At 42.5% G+C, this 23,210-nt stretch overlaps 1 protein-coding gene and 1 non-coding gene across 4 annotated transcripts in view; one reads left to right on the top strand and one right to left on the bottom strand.

Moving 5' to 3' along the window:
* EGLN1 (egl-9 family hypoxia inducible factor 1) overlaps window positions 1-21,790 on the bottom strand; it is a 59,151-nt gene extending 37,361 nt beyond the window's left edge. For 2 of the 3 annotated variants that reach the window (XM_081824278.1, XM_081824277.1), the window contains exon 1: window positions 20,579-21,762. In XM_081824278.1, coding sequence (XP_081680404.1) covers window positions 20,579-21,481 — 903 coding nt within the window. In that variant the 5' untranslated portion in view covers window positions 21,482-21,762. Of the gene's footprint in view, window positions 1-20,578 lie in introns of all 3 variants that reach the window. The other variant, XM_081824279.1, reaches the window with a different exon arrangement.
* Window positions 14,045-14,242, top strand: LOC145722425 (U2 spliceosomal RNA). The gene has a single exon (XR_014146725.1). It is a non-coding gene; the product is annotated as a U2 spliceosomal RNA (small nuclear RNA).
* Window positions 21,791-23,210: the final 1,420 nt, after the last annotated feature.

The raw sequence follows: 23,210 nt of genomic DNA on the forward strand, positions 1-23,210 counted from the left end.
CATTCAGTAATGTTGGCCATGTAAGTATATAAAAATCTTTTCTAACCCAGCAGTTCTACTTCTGGAAATTTGTCTTATAAAAACTAGATATTTTCAAGGGTATCTAAGGCAGAATTACTTGTCATAGCAAAATACCAGAAAGAACACAAACTTCTACCACAAGGAGCTAGTTAAATAATTTATGGTACAATCTTTTACTTAGCACAATGTTTCTGAGATTCATCCATGTTGTTGCCCCAAAGAGTACAGTTCATTTCATTCTATGGCTGAATAGGATACCACTGCATCATGTATCACATCTTATCTAGTCACCACATGATGGAATGTTGGGTTGTTTCCTATTTTTGACTATAATGAATAATTACTCAAGTCTTTGTGTGGACAGGTTTTTATTTCTTTTGGTAGATACAGAGGAGTGAATACTTAAGATACTTAGGGCCATATGATGAGTCTATATTTAACTTTTTGAGAAATGGCTGACCTGTTTTCCAAAGTGGCTGTACCATTTTACACTCCCACAATGAATGTATCAGTATATGAGGATTCCAGTTGTGCAACATCCTTACCAAAATTTACTATTGCCAATATTTTAAATTTTAGCCATTTTAGTGTAGGTACAGTGCTATCTCATTGCGCTTTTAATTTTCATATCCCTAACAACCAATAATGCTGAGAATCTTTTCATAGACTCTGGTCATTTATGTATCTTCTTTTGTGAAATATCTGTTCAAATTTTTTGCCTCTTTTAGGTTGTTTCACTTCTTATTTTTGAGTTGTAAGAAATAGTTATACCTTTCTCCCTCTCTTACTTGCCCACTCTGAGGGAAGCCAGCTGCCATATTGTGAAATTCTGTCGTGTTTCCTACCCTATAAAAGGTCAAGGAAAGGAGAAAGTCCTCCATCTAACAGCCAATGAGGAACTATGGCTTTCAGTCCAACAGTCCGCAAGGAACTAGATCCTACCTACCACCAAGGAGGAAAAAAGAGAGACAGACACATTTATGGGAGAATGGAAAACACAGTGTGGTTTTCTCCACCAGTTCTTTGTTGCTACATAAGTGAGCCATCACTGACCTATCTATCTCCATGACTCTATCATCCAATGAATCACCCTGACCACTGAACTTTGCCTTTAAAAATAATTTCTAATAAAAGAAAACAGAAGCTAAGTGACAAAAACTTAAGAGCAAATTATAAAGAAATAAATAGCCATAACAGCACAACTCAGAGAGGAAAAAAGGAATATCAAGGCATTAACAGTGGTTACTTCTTTCCTCTTTTATCTCCGTATATGTAGATTATAATATAGGTTTATATCTAAAAAAAATTTATATATTCCAGATACAAGTCTTTCGTCAGATACTTGTTTTGTAAATATTTTGTCCCCAAAGGAGATAAAATATCATCTCTTTTTAAGTGGTGTTTTTCTATAAGCAAAAGGCTTTAATGTTTAGAGTCCAATTTGTTAGTCTTTTTCTTTCATGGTTCATCTTTTTGTTTTGTCCTGAAAAATCGCTGCCCATCTCAAGGTGATCAAGATTTTCTCCTACGTTTTCTTTAAAAATTTTTATGGCTTTAGGTCTTACATTTAAGTCAATGATCCATTCTGAACTTAGTTCTGTGTATGGAGTGAGGTAAGGGTCATGTTTATTTTTCCAGATAGATATCCACGTACTCCAACACCATTTATTAAAACAAAACAAAAAAACTATTCTGCATTGAATTACCTTAGTATCTTTGTAAAAAAACAACAAAAAATATCAATTGATGTTTTAAATATGGGTCTATTTCTGGACTCTTAATCCTGTCCATCGACCTAGATGTCTACATCTATTTCTTATTTGGCTCATAGATGATTTAGGAATGTGTTGTTAAATTGCCATAGATGTGGGATTTGCAAGATTTCTATCATTTATTTACAATTTAATTCCACTGTGGTCCAAGAATATACTCTGAATGATTTCAATCCTTTCAAGTTTATCGATAGACGTGTTTTATGGCTAAGCATATGGTCGATTCCAGTGATGTCCCAGGTGTGCTTGCAAAGAATGTGTTTCATTCGGTCATTTTGAGGAGTGTTCAACAGATGTCAATTAGGTCAAGTTGGTTCACAGTGTTCAAGTCTTCTATATCCTTACTGATTTTCTTCTTCTTGGTTATAACAATGACTAGAAGGAAGTACTGAAATCTTCACCTGTAATTTTTAATTTGTCTATTGCTTTTCTATTCTGCCAGTTTTTGCTTCATATATTTCCAAGCGTTGTATTATTTTTATAATCAGAAACATATAAAGTCACAAACAAAGCAGCAACTGTTTTTCCATATATAAGATTTTTACAGTTCAGATATATATGCAATTCCCAAACTGAAAAGATAGCAACTGGGGCACCTGGGAGGCTTTTATTTTTTTTTTTAGATTTTCTTTATTTATTTGTGTGAGAGAGCACGCACGAGCAGGAGGAAAGGCAGAGGGAGAAGCAGACTCCCCACTGAGCAGGGAGCCAGCCCAACATGGGGTTAGATGCCAGGACCCCGGGATCATGAGCTGAGCCAAAGGCAGGAGCCCCTAAGTGTCAGACTCTTGATTTTGGCTCAGGTCATGATCTCGGGGTCGAGATGGAACCCCATACTGAGCTCCACACTCATGACGGAGTCTGCATGAAGATTCTCTCTCCCTCTCCCTCTGCCCCTCCACCCACCCCACATACTCACATGCGCGTCAGCATGCACTCTCTCCCTCTCAAATTAAAAATAGACAGCAATAACTAAAATTACCAAGTGTTTAAGCTATATTAAATTATTAAACTATTGTATAATTCAAAGCAATCACTCTTCTATATAATACCTAGGTAGATATATTTCTGTAAGAAAAATTCAGTTATGGATTCATGCAGTTTAACTTCACTTGCCCTTCCATTCCTTCTTTTTTATTTCTTATAAGCAGGCTCCACGCCTAGCGCAGAGCTCAATGCACGGCTTGAACTCACCACCCCGAGATCAAGACCTGAGCTGAGATCAAGAGTCGGACGCTTAATGGGTGGAGCCACACATGCACCCTTATCATTACTTATTTTCATATAAGCTTAATTTTTTTTTGTAAATGACTAAAATGATCTTATCCAGTGTCGACATAAAAAGAGCTACATATTATAATATGTAGAGCTGACTTCTCAAGGGTTTCATGTTTCCACTGTTAACAATGTTAAGAACAATCAACTTTAGAAAAAAAGTGTGGAACTTACAAGCAATTTCTTAAGGGCAACAAAGGCTTCTTAAAATGCATTTTTCACTATGAGCACAATTATCATGAGTCAAACTCAATAGCACAGACACCAAAGTAATTCTATGAATTGATGATCAACTACAAGATGATGATATATTAAAGGTAAAGGTAAAATTTCAGCCACAAAGCACAGCTGAAAAATAGCTAACCCCAAACACTCCCCATCATTTTAGGGAAGAATTAACTTTTAGGAATTTAAAAGCCTCCTATTAAGTTATAGACTATACGGCAAATAAAAGAAATACTAAGTACTACCAACAAATTATGAAACAATCTAATTTATGTGTACATCAATAAAAACTATAAAATAAGTATAAACTCATTTGTGTGAGGTCTAATCCAATTGTTTTATGGGCACTAGCTTATTTATATGCATGACTAGCTTTTAAAATTAATGTCCAAGAGTTTCAATTTTTAAAATGCACCTTAAATAATTAAATTAATAATAAATAAAATATTCATTGTCATCTGACTTCATTTTGCTAAGAGGATATGGGGGTGGTGAAGGGAGGTGAAAGCAGGGTAGGAGTGGGGAAGAGGGGGGCAAGAGAGAAATCCTTTGATCAAGGTATCCTGGTCTGTTATTTCATGACCCATGGTGTAATACAACAATCTGAAATTCAGTGCAAGATGCCCTTATCAACTGACTATTTCTTTTTTCGCAGTGCCAAGGCTATGTGCCAACTGCTTAATCAACAAGAGATTTGTTTTAATTAAAAACAGGGTTCTGCAAATGTTGTTGGGAAAACTGAACTGCTACCTGCAAAAGAATAAAACCGGACCACTTTCTTACACCATACACAAAAATAAACTCAGAATGGATTAAGGATCTAAATGTGACACCTGAAACCATAAAAATCCTAGAGGAGAGCACAGGCAGTAATTTCTCTGACACTGGCCATAGCAACATTTTTCTACATATGTCTCCTGAGGCAAGGGAAACAAAAGCAAAAATAAACTACTGGGACTACATCAAAATAAAAAGCTTCTGCACAGTGAAGGAAACAATCAACAAAACTAAAAGACAACCTACTGAATGGGAGAAGGTATTTGCAAATGACATATCTGATAAAGGGTTAGTATCTAAAATATGTAAAGAATTTATATAACTCAACATCAAACCCCCCCCAAATAATCCAATTAAAAAATTGGCAGAAGATGTGAATAGACACTTCTCCAAAGAAGGCATACAAATGGCCAACAGACATGTGACAAGATGCCCAACATCATTCATCATCGGGGAAATGCAAATCAAAACTAAAATGAGATATAACATCATACCTGTCAGAATGGCTAAAATCAAAAACACAAGAAACAGCAAGTGTTGACAAGGATGCGCAGGAAAAGGAATCCTCGTGCACTTTTGGTGGGAATGCAAGCTGGTGCAGCCACTATGGAAAACAGTATGGAGGTTCCTCAAAAAACTAAAAACAGAATTACCATATGATCCAGTAATTCCACTACTGGGTATTTACCCAAAGAATACCAAAGAAATTAATTCAAAAAGAGAAATGCAACCCTGGGGCGCCTGTGTGGCTCAGTTGGTTAAGTGTCTGCCTTAGGCTCAGGTCATGACCCCAGGGTCCTGGGATCCAGCCCTACATCAGGCTCCCTGCTCAGCGGGGAGCCTGCTTCTCCCCTCTCCCTCTGTGATCTCTCTCACTCTTGCTGTCTCTCAAATAAATAAATACATTAAAAAAAAAGATACATGCACCCCTATGTTTACTGCAACATTATTTACAATAGCCAAATTATGGAAGCAGCCCAAGTATCCATGGAGAGATAATGGATAAAAAAAAAATGTGGTATATATATATATATATATATATATATATACACACACATACACATATACAATAGAATATTCCTCAGCCATAAAAAGAATGAAATCTTGTCATTTGAAGGACATGGATGGAGCCAGAGAATGATGCTAAGTGATGTAAGTCAGTCAGAGAAGACAAATACCATATAATTTCACTCGTACGTGGAATTTAAGAAACCAACCAAACAAACAAACAAAGAGACAAATCCAAAAACTGTAGCTATAGAGAACAAACTGGTGGTCACCAGAGGGGGGTGAGTGGGGGGATGGGTGAAATAGATGAAGGGAATTTAAGAGTACATTTATCAGAAATAGATGAAGGGAATTTAAGGGTACATTTATCAGCAATTTAGAGAACTGCTGAATCACTATATTGTACACCTGAAACTAACAGAACACTGTATGTTAACTATACTGGAATTAAAATTAAAATGAAGCAAACAAACAAAAATAAGGTTCTGATATCCTATTAAAAACAGGTCAAGAATTCTGAATCTAAAACTGAACTTTAACTTGTGATACTAATGTTAACCAACACAATGCACAGAGAACAAAGGTCTAGAGTTAAGGGCAGCCAAGCCAAATCCTAACAATTGGATAAGGCGGTGCTGAAAGCTAAAAGTATAATCACTTTTAAAAAAAAGCTTCTTACAGGGGTGCCTAGCTGGCTCAGTTGGTGTAGCATGCAACTCTTGATCTCAGGGTCGTGGGTCTGAGCCCCAAGTTGGGTACAGAGATTACTTAAAAATAAAATCTTAAGGGGCACCTGGGTGGCTCAGTCGGTTAAGCATCTGCCTTCTGCTCAGGTCATGATCCCAGGGATCTGGGATGGAGCCCGGTGTCCGGTTCCCTGCTTGGTGCGGAGTATGCTTCTCCTTTTCCCTCTGCCCCTTCTCCTGCTCACGCGCTCTCTCTCTTGCTCACTCTCTCTCAAATAAATAAATAAAAATCTTAAAAAAAAAAAAGTTAAAAAAAAATTTTTTAAATAGGGGCGCCTGGGTGGCTCAGTTGGTTGGGCGACTGCCTTCGGCTCGGGTCGTGGTCCTGGAGTCCTGGGATCGGGTCCCGCATCGGGCTCCCTGCTCGGCGGGGGGTCTGCTTCTCCCTCTGACCCTCTTCCCTCTCGTGCTCTCTGTCTCTCATTCTCTCTCTCTCAAATAAATAAATAAAATCTTTTAAAAAAAAATTTTTTTAAATAAATAAAAAGCTTCTTACAATAATCAATTATTCATTATTTCTCCTGCTAATTAGGTCAACATGATTCCCATTTCATAGATGAAAAGACTGAGAGAGATGCTGAGTGACATGCTCAGTGCTCAGAGAGCCAGAGGACAAGAATCCAGAGCAGAGCAGGGCTAGCACAGCTATTCCCATTCCTGGCTTCTGTCAACAATCACCTCTTTTCCCCACTGTCCTCCCTTTCCCTAGACAATTCTAAGACAAAGAAAAGAAACACCTGCAAGAATCTTTAGAGTAAGTATACATTAGAGAAATACCTTACCATTATTTTAAATGCTTCAGATCTAACAATTATAGGAACTATTTTTAATATAAATAAAACCAACCAATATGAATTCTAGTTTCATTTTTGTAAGAGTACCCCTACTCCTGGGCCCCTGGTGCACTGTTACTAAGGTGTTTTGTTTTTGTTTTTGAGAGACAGCACGCACATGCAAGCAGAGGAGCAAAGGGAGAGGGAGAGAAAGAATCACAAGGAGACTCCCTACTGAGCGAGGAGCTGGACCTGGGGCTTGATTTCACAACCCTGAGATTATGACCTGAGCCGAAATCAACAGTGGGGATGCTTTACCAACTGAGCCACCCAGGTGACCTAAGGTTTTTATTTTTAAAAAATTTAAATTAATCTTACTAAAATGCCACAAGTAAAAAACCAAAAGAGAAGCAAAACACAAACAAACATATGCAACGGGAGCAGGGAATAAGACAGCATAAAGAGAAGAGAAAAAAAGAGAATCATAATCCAGTGTTAATCATTAGTGATAAAGGTTCTCAGTCTTTCGTGGCAGAACTGCACGCCTAGAATTCTAGAGCAAGGTTTAACCCAGCAAGATGTGCTTGGAGAGGTACTAAGGTCATGGTTTCCACCTTGGTTAACTTTGCTTTGTTTTATATCCAGATTCTATGAGGCAAACATCTTTCAGAAGTCCATACATACATACCACTAGTTTTAAGTTAAAATGTATATCCCTTTATCAGGGTCTCTATAACTTAAACTGACTACTACCATGGGGGGAAAAATCCAAAGCATAGTTATATAGACATGGGGGAAGAAGAGCAACTGAATAAAGAAAGAAACCTCACTCTACCATAACAAGATATTAAATGCTTAAAAATGTTTTTTGTTTTATTCTTTAGAACTTTTCTTGTAACGTGTTCTCAATGTAGGGTCTATGGATGGGCCTTTTTATAAGCAAAACATTATGTGTATGTTCTTTATTAGGGTGAGAAGGTACACAGCCTCCATTAGATTCCCAAAGGGGTCCAGAAACAAAACAAAGTTATGAAGCACTAACTTATATCATTCCTTGAAAAAAAACTTCTAAGCTCTTGGTAAGGGATGCTATTTTATTATCATACATGACTTTTAGCCCAATTTTTCTTTACTCAAAAAATTTGATACAAAGTACTCTGGGTAACACGCACCCAAAACTACAACCATTCTTCTGCACATAAATTATCTGCAGTAAATATGAAATCTTAGGCTACTTTCCTTACCAACCCAAAAACCATTCTCAGAGAATGAAAACATCTTAAGTTCCAAACTTCAGCAAAATTAGGAAGTGCAACTCTTTTTAAGCATACAAACGTTTGAGTGCATTTCAAGATCAAATTCAAATAACCATTATACTGTCCAGTTACTATCATCTGCACTACCAGTGTCCTCTTCGAACAGTTAAATCAACTGTTTCCCCCAAGCTGATTAGATGCCTGAATGCGGTTAATAGTCAAAGGTTTTCTGGTTATAAAGAAGTATTTCTCATCTTGTTTAACCCACGCCCTCTTCTGTTAAATATCACTCTTAAACCTCCTTTAATGTTATTTGAAATTCTGAATATAGTTCCAAAACCAAAATAAAACTGCGGTATGTTAGAAGTTTAAAATTTTGTTCTTGAAAATTTTTACTTTGTACATGAATCATGTGTATCAATGTTGAACTCTGTGTCAGCTTATTAGCCACAAGCTTCTCTCTTCTAGGTCATGCACAAGAGGATACAAGAGGTCACTTTCAACATCATGTCTATTATGTTGCTTTGTTGTGAAGTGACTCCTGTTCCTTGGGGAGTCTCATGCCACTGGTGGGGGCGAGGGAGGGAAGACACGCAGGCCCTTCCCCTTGAGATTCATGGACGTACAGGGTTCTACCACAATCTGTAACCTGATCAACTGATTTTGGGCCTAGACAATGGCATGAGACTTCATTCCACCTTCACAGCAGACCTTTCTCCCCGTAACTGCAGTTAAAAATAGTTTAGGCCATATTGGCCTGGGTTATTTTTATCTGGAAAATAGGGACTAGAAACAGCACAGTAAGCACAGAAAGGAGAGTTCACCACAATAGGACAAAAAGCCTCACAGCCTTTCAAAAAGTGTAGTTTTAGAAATTAGATGGAAATAAGGGGAAGCAGGGTGAGGTACCGGGCAGGACAGCTGAGTCCCATTCATTAAGTATTAATATATGAATAATAAAAACCATGAACAACAACGAAAGGTGCTTTGTGTAAGACAGAATAGTATAAAACAGTCCCCCTGCCCTATATAACTTTCTGGAGAAGATGCCTCAGGAATAAAAGGTATACAAAGTTTTTGAGAAAAAAGAATGGTGGAGGTACAGAGTTCAAGGCGATATTTAGGAATGGGAGTTAAGCTCGATCTTAAAAAATGTGTAAGATTTAAATTGCTGGAGCAGGGGTGTGGGAGTCATAAACCAGTCAAAGAACTCGCAGATGTGTTGGGAGGAGAACGGCAGCAAGAGGAAGAAAACAGTCCAGCAGAAATAGTGGTTGTTTTTCCCCAAGTGGAGTAGCAAATAACAGATAGATGGTGTGGGCCTAAGCAGTTGGCTCAGCATTAGGTGCATGAGAATCAAATTGTACCCTTATAAATAAAACTCAGGAAGGTTTTTGAGTAAGATTTTTATAAATGTTGGTAAATTTATACACGATGGATAGAAGTGGTACAGAGAAGAGTGAATTAAGGAAAAAATAATAAGACTGTGAAACAATTCAGGTATGAAGTGATCAAAATCTCAATCGGAGTAGTGCAGTGGAAATTCCAATGTAATATTTACTGGATGCCTGGTGCAAGGAGCATCATGCAACATGGATAAGACGGGTCCCATCCTCAAGTGCCTCACACTCAGTAGAGGAAACCCACCAATGTAGAAAGTGTTCTATCAATGGTAAGTGTCCCAGCAACAAACAGGACAGAAGTGTAATTCTGCTTAGAGGCACCAGGGCAAGAATCAACTTAGAGAAACCTCCTTACCACCTTTCCACACAGAAAGCACCAGGGAAATGCACTGAGGCAGAAAGCAAATACAGGTTCAAGAAACCTGCAAGAAGGCTCCAGTGCCTAGAGGAGAAAGTATATGATGAGAAGTGGAAAAAAAAAATTTTTTTTAAAGTCTGTATGGCATACGAAGACTACGGGGGAAACAAATATTTTCAAGCAGGACAATGATACGATCTGTGTTTTGGAAATGTAACACCAGGACAGAATGGACTGGAAAGGAAAGAGACAAAAAGAAAAAGGCTTTTGTAATAACCTAGACAGAGAAGATGGGTTTCAACAGGAAAGTGTAAATGGGAACAGGAACAAGACACAGATAGGAAATAATTTTTAAATGAGTACAATTTCGGGGCGCCTGGCTGGCTCAGTTGGTTAGGCGACTGCCTTCGGCTTGGGTCATGATCCTGGAGTCCCGGGATCGAGTCCCACATCGGGCTCCCTGCTCAGCAGGGAGTCTGCTTCTCCCTCTGACCCTCCCCCCTCTTATGTGCTCTCTCTCTCTCATTCTCTCTTTCAAATAAATAAATAAAATCTTAAAAAAAAAAGGTATTTAAAAATAAATAAATAAAAATAAATGAGTACAATTTCCATATTGATAAAAGAAGGTATGTTCTTCTAAAACATTGTGCCCTTTTCAGACTTGGAGACTTTCAATGGACTTCCTCCACTGGAAACCGACTGAGGTGCTGGAAGTCTCAGTCTAAGTAACTGCCTCCAGGAGACCTTTCCTGGCTTGCAGACCAACTTCGGCCCCCTCTGACGTGCTCCCGTGGGATCCTGTCCGTCTCAGCAACACCCGCCACGCATGGGAATGCAGGCTCAAGGTTGTCTCCTGCTCCAGAATGGCAGAGAGCATCACCTTGGCTTGGGCGCTGACATGACCAGTTCCCAGCACTGGTCCTGGCATACGCTGCGCAATCGGTGAACACTTGTCAAAAAAAGTAAATGCAGTTCACAGATAGAGTCAATTTTAAACCTGTTCCATCCTCTCCCCACCAGAGAGCCCCTTCAATCCTCATCCCCCCTACCCCCCGCAGGAAACCTGGAGGGAACTTCAGTCTTGATCATGCTGAGTTTGCAGTACTTCCAGAACATGCAGGTGGAGCTATCCATTAGTCCTCTACAGACGCCAGGGTGAGGCACAGATCGAGGAGCTCCGACAAACCCTAATAGCTGAAGTCATGGCTCTTCCTCTCCTCATCCTCCTGCTGTTACTATTACAGTTACAGCTAATATTAAATGAGCACGAACTGATCATCTGCTGAGCATTTCTCATGCGTTATCCCATCTATCTTCAAACAAACCTTATTGAATTAGGTGCTATTAACTCCTCTTAATACCAGTGAGGAAGCTGATGCTTTAATTGTTAGAAAATTTGCCTAAAATCAGAGCGCAATCAAGTAGCTAAACAAGGGTCTGAACATAGGCAAACTAACTTAAGAACCTGTGCTTCCCAAGCGCGTCATGGTATCAGCCAGAGAGAAAAAGTGTTGACTAGAACAAAGAGAGAAGACAAAGCACAGACCATTAAGAACAATAACATTTAAGGGGCAGACACTGCAAAGGAAGAAACAACTCAAGAAATGACATTCACACCCCTTTGTAATTCCTTCCCCTTGAATGTGGAATCAATCTAGTGACTTGCTGCTAACAAAAGAATACAGTACAGATGATGGATGTCTCTTCTGTGGTTGGATTGCAAAGGCCTGGGCCTTCGGTTGGCTTGAGATTCTTTCCCCTTCCCTCTTTGCTCCTCCCCCCACCACCTGCACGCTCTCTCTCTCAAATAAATAAAATTGTTTTTATTAGATTTTATTTACTTGAGAGAGTGAGAGCGGGGGTTGGGAGGGGAGGGCAGAGGGAGAGGGAGAAGCAGGCTCCCCTCTGAGCAGGGAGCCCAACACAGGGCTCTATCCCAGGACTCTGGGCCAGGTGCCTCTCAAATAAATAAAATCTTAAAAAAAAAAAAATAGTAATTTTTAAGGGGCACCTCGGTGGCTCAGTCAGTTAAGCATCTGACTGTTGATCTCAGCTCAGGTCTTGATCTCAGGGTCATGAGTTCAAGCTCCATGTTGGGTTCCATGCTGGGCATGGAGCCTACTTTAAAAAAAAAAGAAGTAATTTTTAAGACATCTATTTCAGAGAAATAGTGCTAAGAAGTCAGTGGAAGACATAAAAGAAGGTAACAAATGCCTGGAGCTAAAATGAAGGATACTTCTATGACAAAACTATAGACTCAGAACTTCTAGTTACCATTTATAGACGAGAGCTGAGTACCAACACTGAGAAAAAAATTCAGATGCATGGTCAATCTCTGAAGACTCCAAAATCCTGATTAGACCTTTTCAGTTAGTTGGCTAGATTTGATGTTTCCTATCTAAGTTTTATTATACAAAATTCAGCCTTAAATAGAAGTTGTTTGAATTAAGTTGAGAATATAGATTCCTGGATTCTATAGTTCATGTTTGACTTTTCAGGTTTAAATTTATTTTTATTTATTTTTAAGATTTTATTTATTTATTTGACAGAGATAGAGCGCACACACAAACAGGGGAGCAAGAGAGGGAGAAGCAGGCTCCCCACTGAGCAGGCAGACCAATGCAGGGTTGGATCCCGGGACCCTGGGACAGTAACCTGAGCCGAAGGCAGACGCTCCACCGACTGAGCCACCCGGGCGCCCTCAGGTTTAAATTTTTTTAAGATTATTTATTTTTTGTCAGAGAGAGAGAGACACACACAGAGTAAGCACAAGCAGGGGGAATGGCAGGCAGAGGGAGAAGCAGGCTCCCAGCTGGGCAAGGAGCCCAATGTAGGACTCGATCCCAGGACCCCGGGATCATGACCTGAACCGAAGGCAGACACTTAACAACTGAGCCACCCAGGTGTCCCTCAGGTTTAAATTTTTAAAAACCATTTCATACACAATAACCTAATGTTTATCCATACTTCTGTCTGGAGTCCAGAGCGAGGCTTCCTATCCTTCAAAGTCCTGGATACAATATTCTAATTTTAACACTATTAGTTGCCATTTGACAGTTAGTACTTTTATTTCTAATTCCAGTATCAGGCTCCAAAGCAAGGGGATGAGAATTCATATTTCTCTGGCATTTTTCAGACCATTGAATATGGAGCCTAAGCTATCCTAAACTTATCCCCGCTTTTCATACTACTATATAGGAAGCTATCATATCGTCCTATGTACATGTCAAAGAGATTTTTTTTTAATTTTTAAATTTTATTATTTTTATTATTATTACTATTATTTTTAAAGTAGCTCCAGGCTCAACATGAAGCCCAATGCTGGACTTGAACTCACAATCCTGAGATCAAAATCTGAGCTGAGATCAAGCGTCAGAGGCTTAACTGACTGAACCACCCAGGTGCCCCTCAATGGGATTATTTTTGGTATTTTATATTCCTTCTACCTCTTCTCAATTTTCTACAGTAGTTTTATTTTCAACAGCATATTTAAATGAAGGTGTCTTATTTCTGACTTTATTTCGACATCTAAATCTGTTTGTCTCTCACATGGAACCATTCAATTTTCTCCAATGTTTCCCTCAAATTTCAGAATCTGTATAATTCTTTTTACAGGATTTGTATCTATAAGCCATCTTAAGTGAGCAATTCATGCAAGACAGCACAGCCACACTTGCTGGCAGCACCAGAAATGCTGTAGTAATTCTTGCAGGCAGCCCCCGTGGCAGGGCTGATGAGAGCACGGTGTGCAAAGAAGCCCCAAAGCCTCTGGAGAAGAAAGGATGTGCTGTAAGGCCAACCCAGTAGCAGCAAGCACAGCCAACCAAGGAATGTGCAAAGGAAGAGCAGAGAACCTTTTCCTGTAGCTTTGGCTGCAAAATAAGTGTCAACCACCTGCTATAAATGGAAACTGAAAAAGTGGGACAAGAGAAGAAAGGCAGAAAAGTTAGGGCAAGACAAAATAATCATTATTTCTTTCTGACTGCCCAAGCCAAAAACCTTGGAGTCCTTCTCGACTCTTTCCTGTCTTTCAGACCTCACATCAAATCCATCAGCAAATCTCACTGACTCTCCTTTTAAAATATGCCCAGAATGCAACTCATTTTCACCATGTCTGCAGTTACTCTCCATCACCTAGGATAAAACCCACAGTTCTTGCCATGGCTTACAAGGCAAAATCCGACCAGATGTGATCTTACTTCCTAACCCACCACTTCATGGGCCACATCTCTTACCATGCTCCCTTCCTCACTCTCCTGTAACCACAGCCGCCTCCTTTCTTGCTGTTTTCCGAACCCATCTAGCACATTCCATGTCAGGGCCATTGTATTTGCTATGTAGTATCTTCACTTGGGGTGTTCATCTTGCATGTATCCACATAACCCAGGTCCTCACTTCATTCAAGTGTCTACTTAAATATCATCTGAGTAATCGCTTCTCGGCCTTTTGGCTAAGATCAAGTGTAATATCATCTGAGTACTTTATCGATCCTAAGAGAGTAACCACTGTTCACTCTTTTTTTTTTGCCTTAATATTTGCCACCTAACATGTTATATATTTACTTATACATTTGTTTAGTGACTGTCTCTCCCCACTTCTCGCCTACCTCAAACAGAATTTAAGCCCCATGAGAACGAGGGCTCTTCGGTGTTGTCATTGTTCAGGCATTCCTAGTTCCTAGAAGAGGCAAGTCCCCACTTCATATTTGGTGAATGAACAAATGAAGGAAAAGATTATCAAAACAGGACTCAGAGAATAAACAAGGGGAACCAAGAGTACATACACTTTGCTTTGGCAAAGAAATGGGGTTTGGGACATTGAATAAAGAAAATGAGGATTCCAAACTCATGAAAATTTTATAGTGGCCTCAATGAGCAAATAGAGGCTACAGATACTATCAGAGCTCTTTGGAAACAGAACTGTGAGTTGGTTCAGGGAAAATGTGATAATGAAGTACAAAACATTCCAATAAAGGTGGCAGAACAGTTCAGCATTTGGACTAGGAAATACAAGTGTGAAAACAACTATTTTAAGGGACGGCTTTGGTTAACCATCTGTCAGTTTTCTGTTTGTTTGTTGTTTTATTTTTTTTAGAACAGAAAGGTTTTAGCTGGAATAACAAAGACAAGCTATGAATATGCTTCATAAATGATATGAATGCCATCCCATAGTTACAGACAGTATTTCAAGTGCAGAAACAAGTGGGAAAGGAGGTAGAATGCAAACACAACACAAAAAGGCAGGCATAGTAGTAAACTGCATCAGTGAAAACCGGCTAAGCATCTGGTCAAATGAAAGAAAGACTGAAACATCTGGTGTCACTTTAAAGGCCTAAAGCAAAAAATTAAATAAAAACGAAGCTGATAACATCTATCCAAAGGCATACCAGAAAGGCACGGGCTTCAAAAAACATCGGGGAAGATGAACAAAGATAGATCTGCAGCCTGATAGTGGGGAAAAAAAGGGAAAGGAAAAGAGAGAATGAATGTGTAAATCAGAAATGCAGAAGGCCTGCTTCAGGAAAATGGCTTTAATGTTGGAGGAAAGAAAAGAAGGTGAATAAAGAACATCTAGGGAAATTAGGGAGGAATTAACTAAAGAAGGAAAATTTATTTATTTTTAATAAATAAATCTTTTTTTTTTTTTAAAGATTTTTTAAATTTATTTGTGAGAGAGAGAGAGAGCACGCGCGCACAAGCAGGGGGAGCAGTCACTCCCCACGGAGCAGGGAGCCCGATGTGGGACTCAGTCCCAGGACCCTGGGATCACACCCTGAGCCAAAGGCAGGCACTTAACCCACTGAGCCAGCCAGGCATCCCTAAAGGAGGAAAATTTAAACTAGAATGTCAGATAAGCCAAAGTGTACAATGATAGGAGTAAAAGGGAGAAGAAAAAGGAAGTTATATATGTTCAAGCAATTCTCAAAAATGGCAAAAAAATATACCAAAATTAGTTAAGTAGGAATATGTCCTTTTACATGAGATGCAGCATTAAGTTGCATCAGTTTTGTCAGTAAGGAACTCTATGACCTTGAACAAATCACTTAACCTCTCTGGGACTTATTTTCTCTGTTTAAAAAGAAATATATGTGTTGGGGAGGGGAGTGGTCAGGTCAAAAATGGGTGATCATTCTCGGTCTCTTTTCCCTCTAGCTTGTAAGGGGGAAAAGACATGAAAAGCACTAACTCTTACAGAAGGATTCAGAAAAATAGGAAAATTTTAAGATAAGTAGAGTAATAGTTGGGGCACCTGGGTGGCTCAGTCATTAAGCGTCTGCCTTCGGCTCAGGTTATGATCTCAGGGTCCTGGGATCGAGCCCCGCATTGGGCTCCCGGCTCAGTAGGGAGCCTGCTTCTCACTCTCCCGCTCCCGCTCCCCCTGCTTGTGTTCCCTCTCTTGCTGTCTCTCTGTCAAATAAATAAATAAAACCTTAAGGAAAAAAAAAGAGTAATAGTTAACAACAGTTTCACACTGGGCTTTACAATTTAGAAAGTGCTTTTACACGCATAATTATATGTACTCCTCACAGCAAGCCTACGAGGCAGAAAAGGCGACTATGATTTAACACCACTGTACAAATGGAGTCACTGAAGCTCAGAAATATTAAGCAATTGGCTCAAGGACACAGCAGCCATGGCAGATCCAGGATCCCAGCCAGATGGGACAGCAGCAGAGTCCACCATCCTTCTATGTTCAGATGCCGTCCTCCCACATGACTAAGGTCTTGTGGGGAATTTTTGCGGCTTACTAGGTAACAGATGGGTGAAGAGTTATAAACATCCAAAACACACAAACCCTTTTAATTTAAAATAAAATTCTTTAATAGTTAAAGGAGTTACCTTGTATGTGAACTACATGTAAACTAATCCACTATACAAAATGTTTTCCTACAAAGTTGAACTTGGTTCAGTCACAACCTATGAAGACTGCTTTTTCAGTCCTCACATATCTCTTTTAAACTGTAAAGCACTATGAGAAACTGCAATGTTTTCGACCTTTTCACATATGGAATAACGGACTTTGATCTTTAAGACTGATAGAGCTATTAAAACATTAAACAAGCTGCTCCCCTTCGTACATGGTGGATGCTGAGATACAGAGAAAGTGGCAGAAGTGGACTGAGAAGGAAGTTTTGTTTGTAACATCTAAAAGGACAGTCACCACATCTCTTCAGTAGTGATAATAAAGCCAACAGGATTTTCCTCATCCTATTCTTTGCTCTGAAAGCCATCATCAGCCAGAGCTGACTAACAGTGACACTAACTAAAAATCTTAGGAATATAATCTGCTTCTTATTAGTATCAACCCATTTTATCACTCCTCTTCTTTATGTTCATTTTAACTGAACAGAGTTAAATTCTGGATGAATTCCAAAAATATGCATATGATTCTGGTATTTCTATTCTAACAGGCAAATCGTTTCCTTCAGAGTAGCTGAGAAGCTCCAACTGAATAGTGCAGCACTTTCCCATGATCCCCACTCATCTGCATTCCTTTTCTTCTCTCCCCAAGTAAAGCCACCTATGACTTCTTAGGGCCCACACGACACCACTGTTCACAAATCATGCGTTCTTCCCACTGAACACCACTGCTGGCTGAAGGAAGGGTGTGAGAAAGGAAAAAGGATCAAAGGTCAGTTTAAGGGCAAAAGAGGGGAAAATCCTGAAAAAGGGACCAGAGAAAGTGGAAACTGAAGCTCAGTTCCATCAGCGTCGGCGTGCATTACTTCATCCTTCCCCTGCAGTTCCTCTTTTAAAGGAGCTGGACAAACAGTGGGCCAGATAAGCATGTCTGAAGTAGAAACTTGGGGGAAATCAAAGCCTAACACTGAATGAGCCACAGCCAATTTTACATCATCTGATTATCAGGCCCTCATACACACAAAGACCACTCAGAATAGATAATATAAATAAAAAAGGACATTTGAATCTTGGTCAGAAAACTTCAATTTAAGTCCTGGAATGCTGCATGATTTCCCACTAGTGCATGATTTCCTGAGGCTCACCTTTCTAAACTATGAACAGGAAAAATATATCAACAATTTACCTATTTTACAGTGTTGCTGTGAAAATCTAAGTGAGAAAAACACTACACATTTGTGGCAAGTAACTTTTTAAATTACTATAGTGTTGTAAAGAATAACAAAATTCTTAACTGAAGACCCTCTCTTCAATCCCATATAGTATAGTACCTATATTCTGCCTCTCTTAAAAGTTATAGAGAAATGAACATGATTCAAATGGGTAATTATAAAGTGGCTTTTCAGATACTGAAATAAACACTGTGTAGTCATCTACTAAAAAGTTTACAGAGGCCAACCATCAAGTACAGTTATTCACATACAAGCCTAATGCTATCGCCCTCAATAAAATGTATCAAATTTTAGTCCCAGCAGTATGCTAAGTAATCTACAGCTCATCTAATATCCTACCTATATGCAGTATAGTAGAAGAAGCCTGGGGCTTGGTATCTCAGTGACCTAAATTTGAATCCCATCGAGGTTAGCATACGTGGTAGTCCTTAGCCAAGTCTGACCTGATATTTCCTTAAACGTAAATTAGGAGTACTACTACCTACACTTCATAGGATTAAGTTTATTGTGATCATGTCTGTATTGGGCCTACTCTGGTGCCTACCCCACACTGTGGTTGCTCAATAAATGGTCGCTAATAATCTGACTGCTTTCCCATTCCCCCAAAGCAAGATCTTTGGTTTTTTAAGGAATACTAAAATTACATGGTTAAACACAATTAACAAAAACTCTCTCAACCAAATACAATGAAAGGGATTCCCTAAAATCATTCACGGATTCTCAAACTGTGCGCTGAAAATGAATGTAAGCATAAGATCAATCTAAAGAATTTAAAATCTGTCCTTTCCGGAGTGCCTGGGTGGCTCAGTCAGTTAAGCATCCGACTCCTGGTTTCGGCTCAGGTCATGATCTCAGGGTCATGGGATCAAGCCCTTCCTCAGGCTCCGCACTTAGCAGGGAGTCTGCCTGAGATTCTCTCCCCCTCTCTCTCTTTGCCCCTCCCCACCTGGTGCGTGCCAAACTCTTTCTCTCTCTCAAATAAGCAAATAAATCTCTTAAAAAAAAAAAAACCCTAAATAAAATATGTGCGCTGAAGTGATTTACAACCTCGACTACTGTTCCCTTCAGCCACTGGGATGCCTGATGAAGAGGTCGCTATTTTCTAACAACCTCCCCTTGAGAAGCAACTGCTCTAAGAGCTAGGCTGACTACTGTCCCCTCCCTGAGGACAGACGAAAACAGGGGGGACAGGAGAAGACTTAACTTGGAAAGCTAAATTAACTAAGGAAAGCATATCAAGGAAGATTTAGGACATTAACTTCTTCATGACTTCGCCTTAAGTTTATACCTCAACTAATGACTGGTCAGTCTGCATAGAGCTATGTTGATATTCCCTCAGGCTAGTTCCCTTCCTCCTCTGGAGTTCATGACTATATTAAGATTCGATCCATGACAAAGTTTTTTTTTTTTTTTTTTTTTAATATATAAGTAAAATTCTTATTGAAGACTGAGACTGAGGTCTAATCAGGCTCCCTTTTTTTCTTCTAGCTTAATATTACGCGACTGTTGATTTTTTTTGAAACTACATGATATTATGACACGTGCCTTCATCCAGTAATGAGACGGCAATATATAAATTAGACTTCATGTTGTATTTTTCCCCACAAAATTGTCATGCTCAGAACTTTCCTCATTGCCTTTGCTCAGCCTTCAGGCAGCCTGAGAGTCACCCGTGATGATTGCCAAAATAGATGCCCTGACAACACACAAAAGAACTAGTGGGAAGAGTCAGTGTGTGTGCACACACACACGTGATTATCTCCTAAGACAAGCTCTTAAAACTCAAAATATCAGACAGAGATTGATGGTGGAGGAGGGTGGAGCAGGGCCGCCTGGGGAGGAGCTGGATACAAAGAAAAGATTAAGACCAGGGAAGCAAAATGAAAAAGAACTGCGAGAGAGTATTAAGGAGGGAAGAGTCTCCGGTTTACCATGCAGAGGAGGGAAGAGGGATTAGACTAGGTACGAGCGGAACAATCTGGGGGGGGAAAACTACAACGGTAAAAAGAAAACAAAGAGATTCCACCAAATTGAGACTTTAGAATGAGCCCTCCCTCCTGCTCCAATTCCGTGGGTTTTTTTTTTTTTTTTTTTTCCAGGAAGCTACAACACAGTTCTGTTTCAACAGAAGGATTATATTAACAAAGCAAATAAAGGAAACCTATGCTAAAAATGTAACGTACCTACACTGCAAGATCTAAAAACGGAAATACTTCTTTCCCCGTTTTGGGCGGGGGGTTTCAAAACAGTAGGGACAGGGAGGGGGATAGGAGCGATAGGAGAAGGCGTGGAGCAGCCAGGCTCTTCCTGAATACGAGGAGTCTTCTGACTAGGTACTGATTTTAAATTTACCTTTTCGCGGTCAGGCTGGCAGATTCTTAAACCAAACACAGCATTCCACTCTGTGAACCAGAATCCGATGAGTGGCTCCAACACCACAGAGAGAATTTAGGGGTATAGGCAAACACAAGACAGATGCAGAACCAGCACTTGCTTGGGGTACTACTCTAATACCCCCCAATCGGGAGGCTAAAGCTCCAATAAGGTTTGAACTGACAGTGCACTGGAAAAGGAAAAATAGCAGAAAATAGCAAAGTGAAAGGAAGGGCCTAAGTTCAGCCACAAAACCATGCAATAAGACGTTTGTAAACGGGCAGTAGGTGGGAAATAGTGGGCACAGAGAAAGGGGCTACCTAGATAAACACCTATGTACGGATTAGAGCCGTTTTCCTTACGCGGTGCTACACAAGAAGGAAATCACTTTTATACGGAGGAAAAACCATGCTCCTCGCCCTAAGCGGCTCCTGTCGCCGCGCAGGGGGCGGCCCGCCCAGTAAGGGATGTCCAGCGCGACCCCCTAGCACTCACTTACTTTCGTCCGGCCATTGATTTTGTAGTTGCCCAGCTTCCCGTTACAGTGGCGGATCAGGTCGTCCATGCTGCTCATGAGCAGCCCGATGGTTTCGCAGCCGGGCTCCTTGCCCTCGATCCAGGTGATCTTATCGCCTCGGATGTCCTTGGACGAGTCGCTCTTCTGGCTGACCAGCTGGCCGTCCGTGAACTTGCCGGTGTCGTGCAGGGCGCGCACCTCGTCGCCGATCTGCTGCCCGGTCTCCTTGCCCAGGAAGTCGTCCACCACACAGATGCCGTGCTTGTTCATGCACGGCACGATGTACTCCAGCGCCAGCTTCAGCGCCGGCAGCGGCTTCGTCTGCCCGTTGGGCCGCAGGCCGCCGCCGTGGCTCAGACCCTCGCCCGGCGTGTTGCTCGGCGGGTACAGGTTCGTCTTCTCCGGGTCCTCCTCCTTCGCGGGCTCCGCCTCGGCCGCCGCCGCCTGGCCCTGGCCGCCGGCAGCCGCGCGAGGCGGGGACGCGGCCGCCGCGGGGTCGGCCGCGGGCTTGGCCTTTGCCTTGGCCGCGTCCCCGGCAGCCCGCGGGCCCGCATTCTCGGCGGCGGCGGCGCTGTCCCGGCGCGGCGCTGCCTTCCTGGCCTCCCTGGCCCCGGCCCCGCCGGCCCTGGGCGGCGGCGCGGAGGCGGCCGGCGCGGGGCCGGGGTGCCGGTGCTGGCCCGCTCCGTGGCCGGGGGCGCCCTCGCCGCCCTGGCACACTAGCTTGTGCTTCTTCCAGTCCTGGCGCTGGTGCTCCTTGCTGCAGTAGAAGGAGCTGCGGCAGCGGCTACAGCGCAGCAGGTTCTCCATCTTCCCGCACAGCTCGCAGTACTGCCGGTCTCGCTCGCTCGGGCTCGGTCCGCCGGGCCCGCCGCTGTCATTAGCCATGGCGGCGGCGGCGGCGGCGGCGCTGGAGGCGGCAGCCGAGCAGGAGGGGTGGCGGCCGGAGGGCCTCGCCCGGGGCCGGGGAGCGGGAGGAGCGACAGAGGCCGTCACTGCGCCATGCACCCGCCACTCCCCGCCTGAGGGAGGCCGGGGCCCGGCGCCCTCGGCCCGGCCGCTTCCTCGTCCTCGGGTCCGGCCGCGCAGCGCCGGCGGCCGCCTCAGCGCCTCATCGCTGCCGCGAGCTGAGGGACCGCGGCCTGCGCGGCGGACAGCGACCTCCGCTCGGGCACGCGGGCCCCGGCGCGCGAGACTCGCCGCCTCGGCCGCCGCCGCCGCCGCCTCTACGTCCGCGGCTGCCCGGCCCGGCCTGTGGAGGAGCGCAGGGCGTGCGGGCGCCACTCGCTCTGCGCGCTCTGCACGTACACCACGGCCCCGCCGCGACCCGGGCGGGCGGCGCGCGAGGGCGGAGGGGGCCGAGGGGAGGGCCGAGGGGAGGGCCGAGGGGGCGGCGGCCGCGCACACACGCTCAGGCGCGGAGCCGCCTCCGCGCGCCCGCGCTCGGCCGGGCTGGGCCTGGGAGCCGGGTCCCGGCGCCCTGCCCCCGCCCCTCTGCGGGCTCCGCCCGGGGCGGTCCCGGGACGCAGAGGCCGGCGCGCTGCCACCTCCCGCCGCGGCCTGCGCGGGGACGCCGAGGAGCAGGCCCGCGAGAACGGAAGGGCGGGGCAGCCCGGCCCTGCGCGGCGGACGGTGCCTACACCTGCTGGGGAGAGCGCGGCCGCGAGAGCTGCGCGGAGCGGGTGCCCGGAATATGGCTGCAATCTGTTTAGGGCCCACCCGGTGTGTTCTGGGGGCGCCGCAGCCTACGCTGCAAGGTGGCTCTCGCAGTCCTGGTCTTGCATAGGAGGAAACGGAAATTCAGAGAAGTAAAGTAACTTGCCCAAGGTCACGCAGGACTGGGACTGAATCCAGGAATTAGGCTCTGTCAGATTCCAAGGCTGCTTTTTCCATTACACCAACACAGCCTCTATTTCGAGGCCTGAAGTGGTTAAAAACAAAAAGTAAGTATTGCTGCAGCACTCATCTAAGCCCCTATGCCCCGTTTGAGCCACATTTGCAGGTACTGAAATTTCACTTTATTTTTTAAAAAACCGTTTCTAAGCCTTATGAAATCTTGCCGAGTGTCAAACCCTCTGAAGAAATTTTTGGCCACCAAATTCAAGTTAATCAGTGGCCATTCCAGTATCCTCATTCAGGCATTTAAATTCAAACTGATGGAATTACTCCTGAGAGAAAAAATCTCGTATTAGAATCTGTGCTACGCCGATGAATACAATTTTTGTTTTGTAGAACATAAAAACCTTTTCAGAAATAAGCCGAAGATTTCTTTACACTTACCATTTAAGAATAAAAAGACCTGCAATTTAGATTTTCACAATTTTTATTGAACACCTGCTAATGTGGAAAATGCTGTGCGAGGCTTGCATATCCTCTGAATAGATCGAAAGTAACATCAGTCCTTGAGATGACAGCCTTTCAAACTAACAACACAAGAGTTGAAAGGTGTAGGTCAAAGGCAGAAGAATATAAGGAATAATTATAAACCACTTTGTAGAATTTTTTTTTAAACTGGCCTGAATCAAAAACATCACAGCTCTCCATCAATTATACAGAACTTGAAAGTGTCACTAAATTCTTCTGTATAAATAAACAGTATCCTGGGGATCCAGTCTGG

The sequence above is a fragment of the Leptonychotes weddellii genome, chromosome 6 (genome assembly GCF_054177405.1).
Source record: "Leptonychotes weddellii isolate Sample4059 chromosome 6, ASM5417740v2, whole genome shotgun sequence".
Lineage (NCBI taxonomy): Eukaryota > Metazoa > Chordata > Mammalia > Carnivora > Phocidae > Leptonychotes > Leptonychotes weddellii.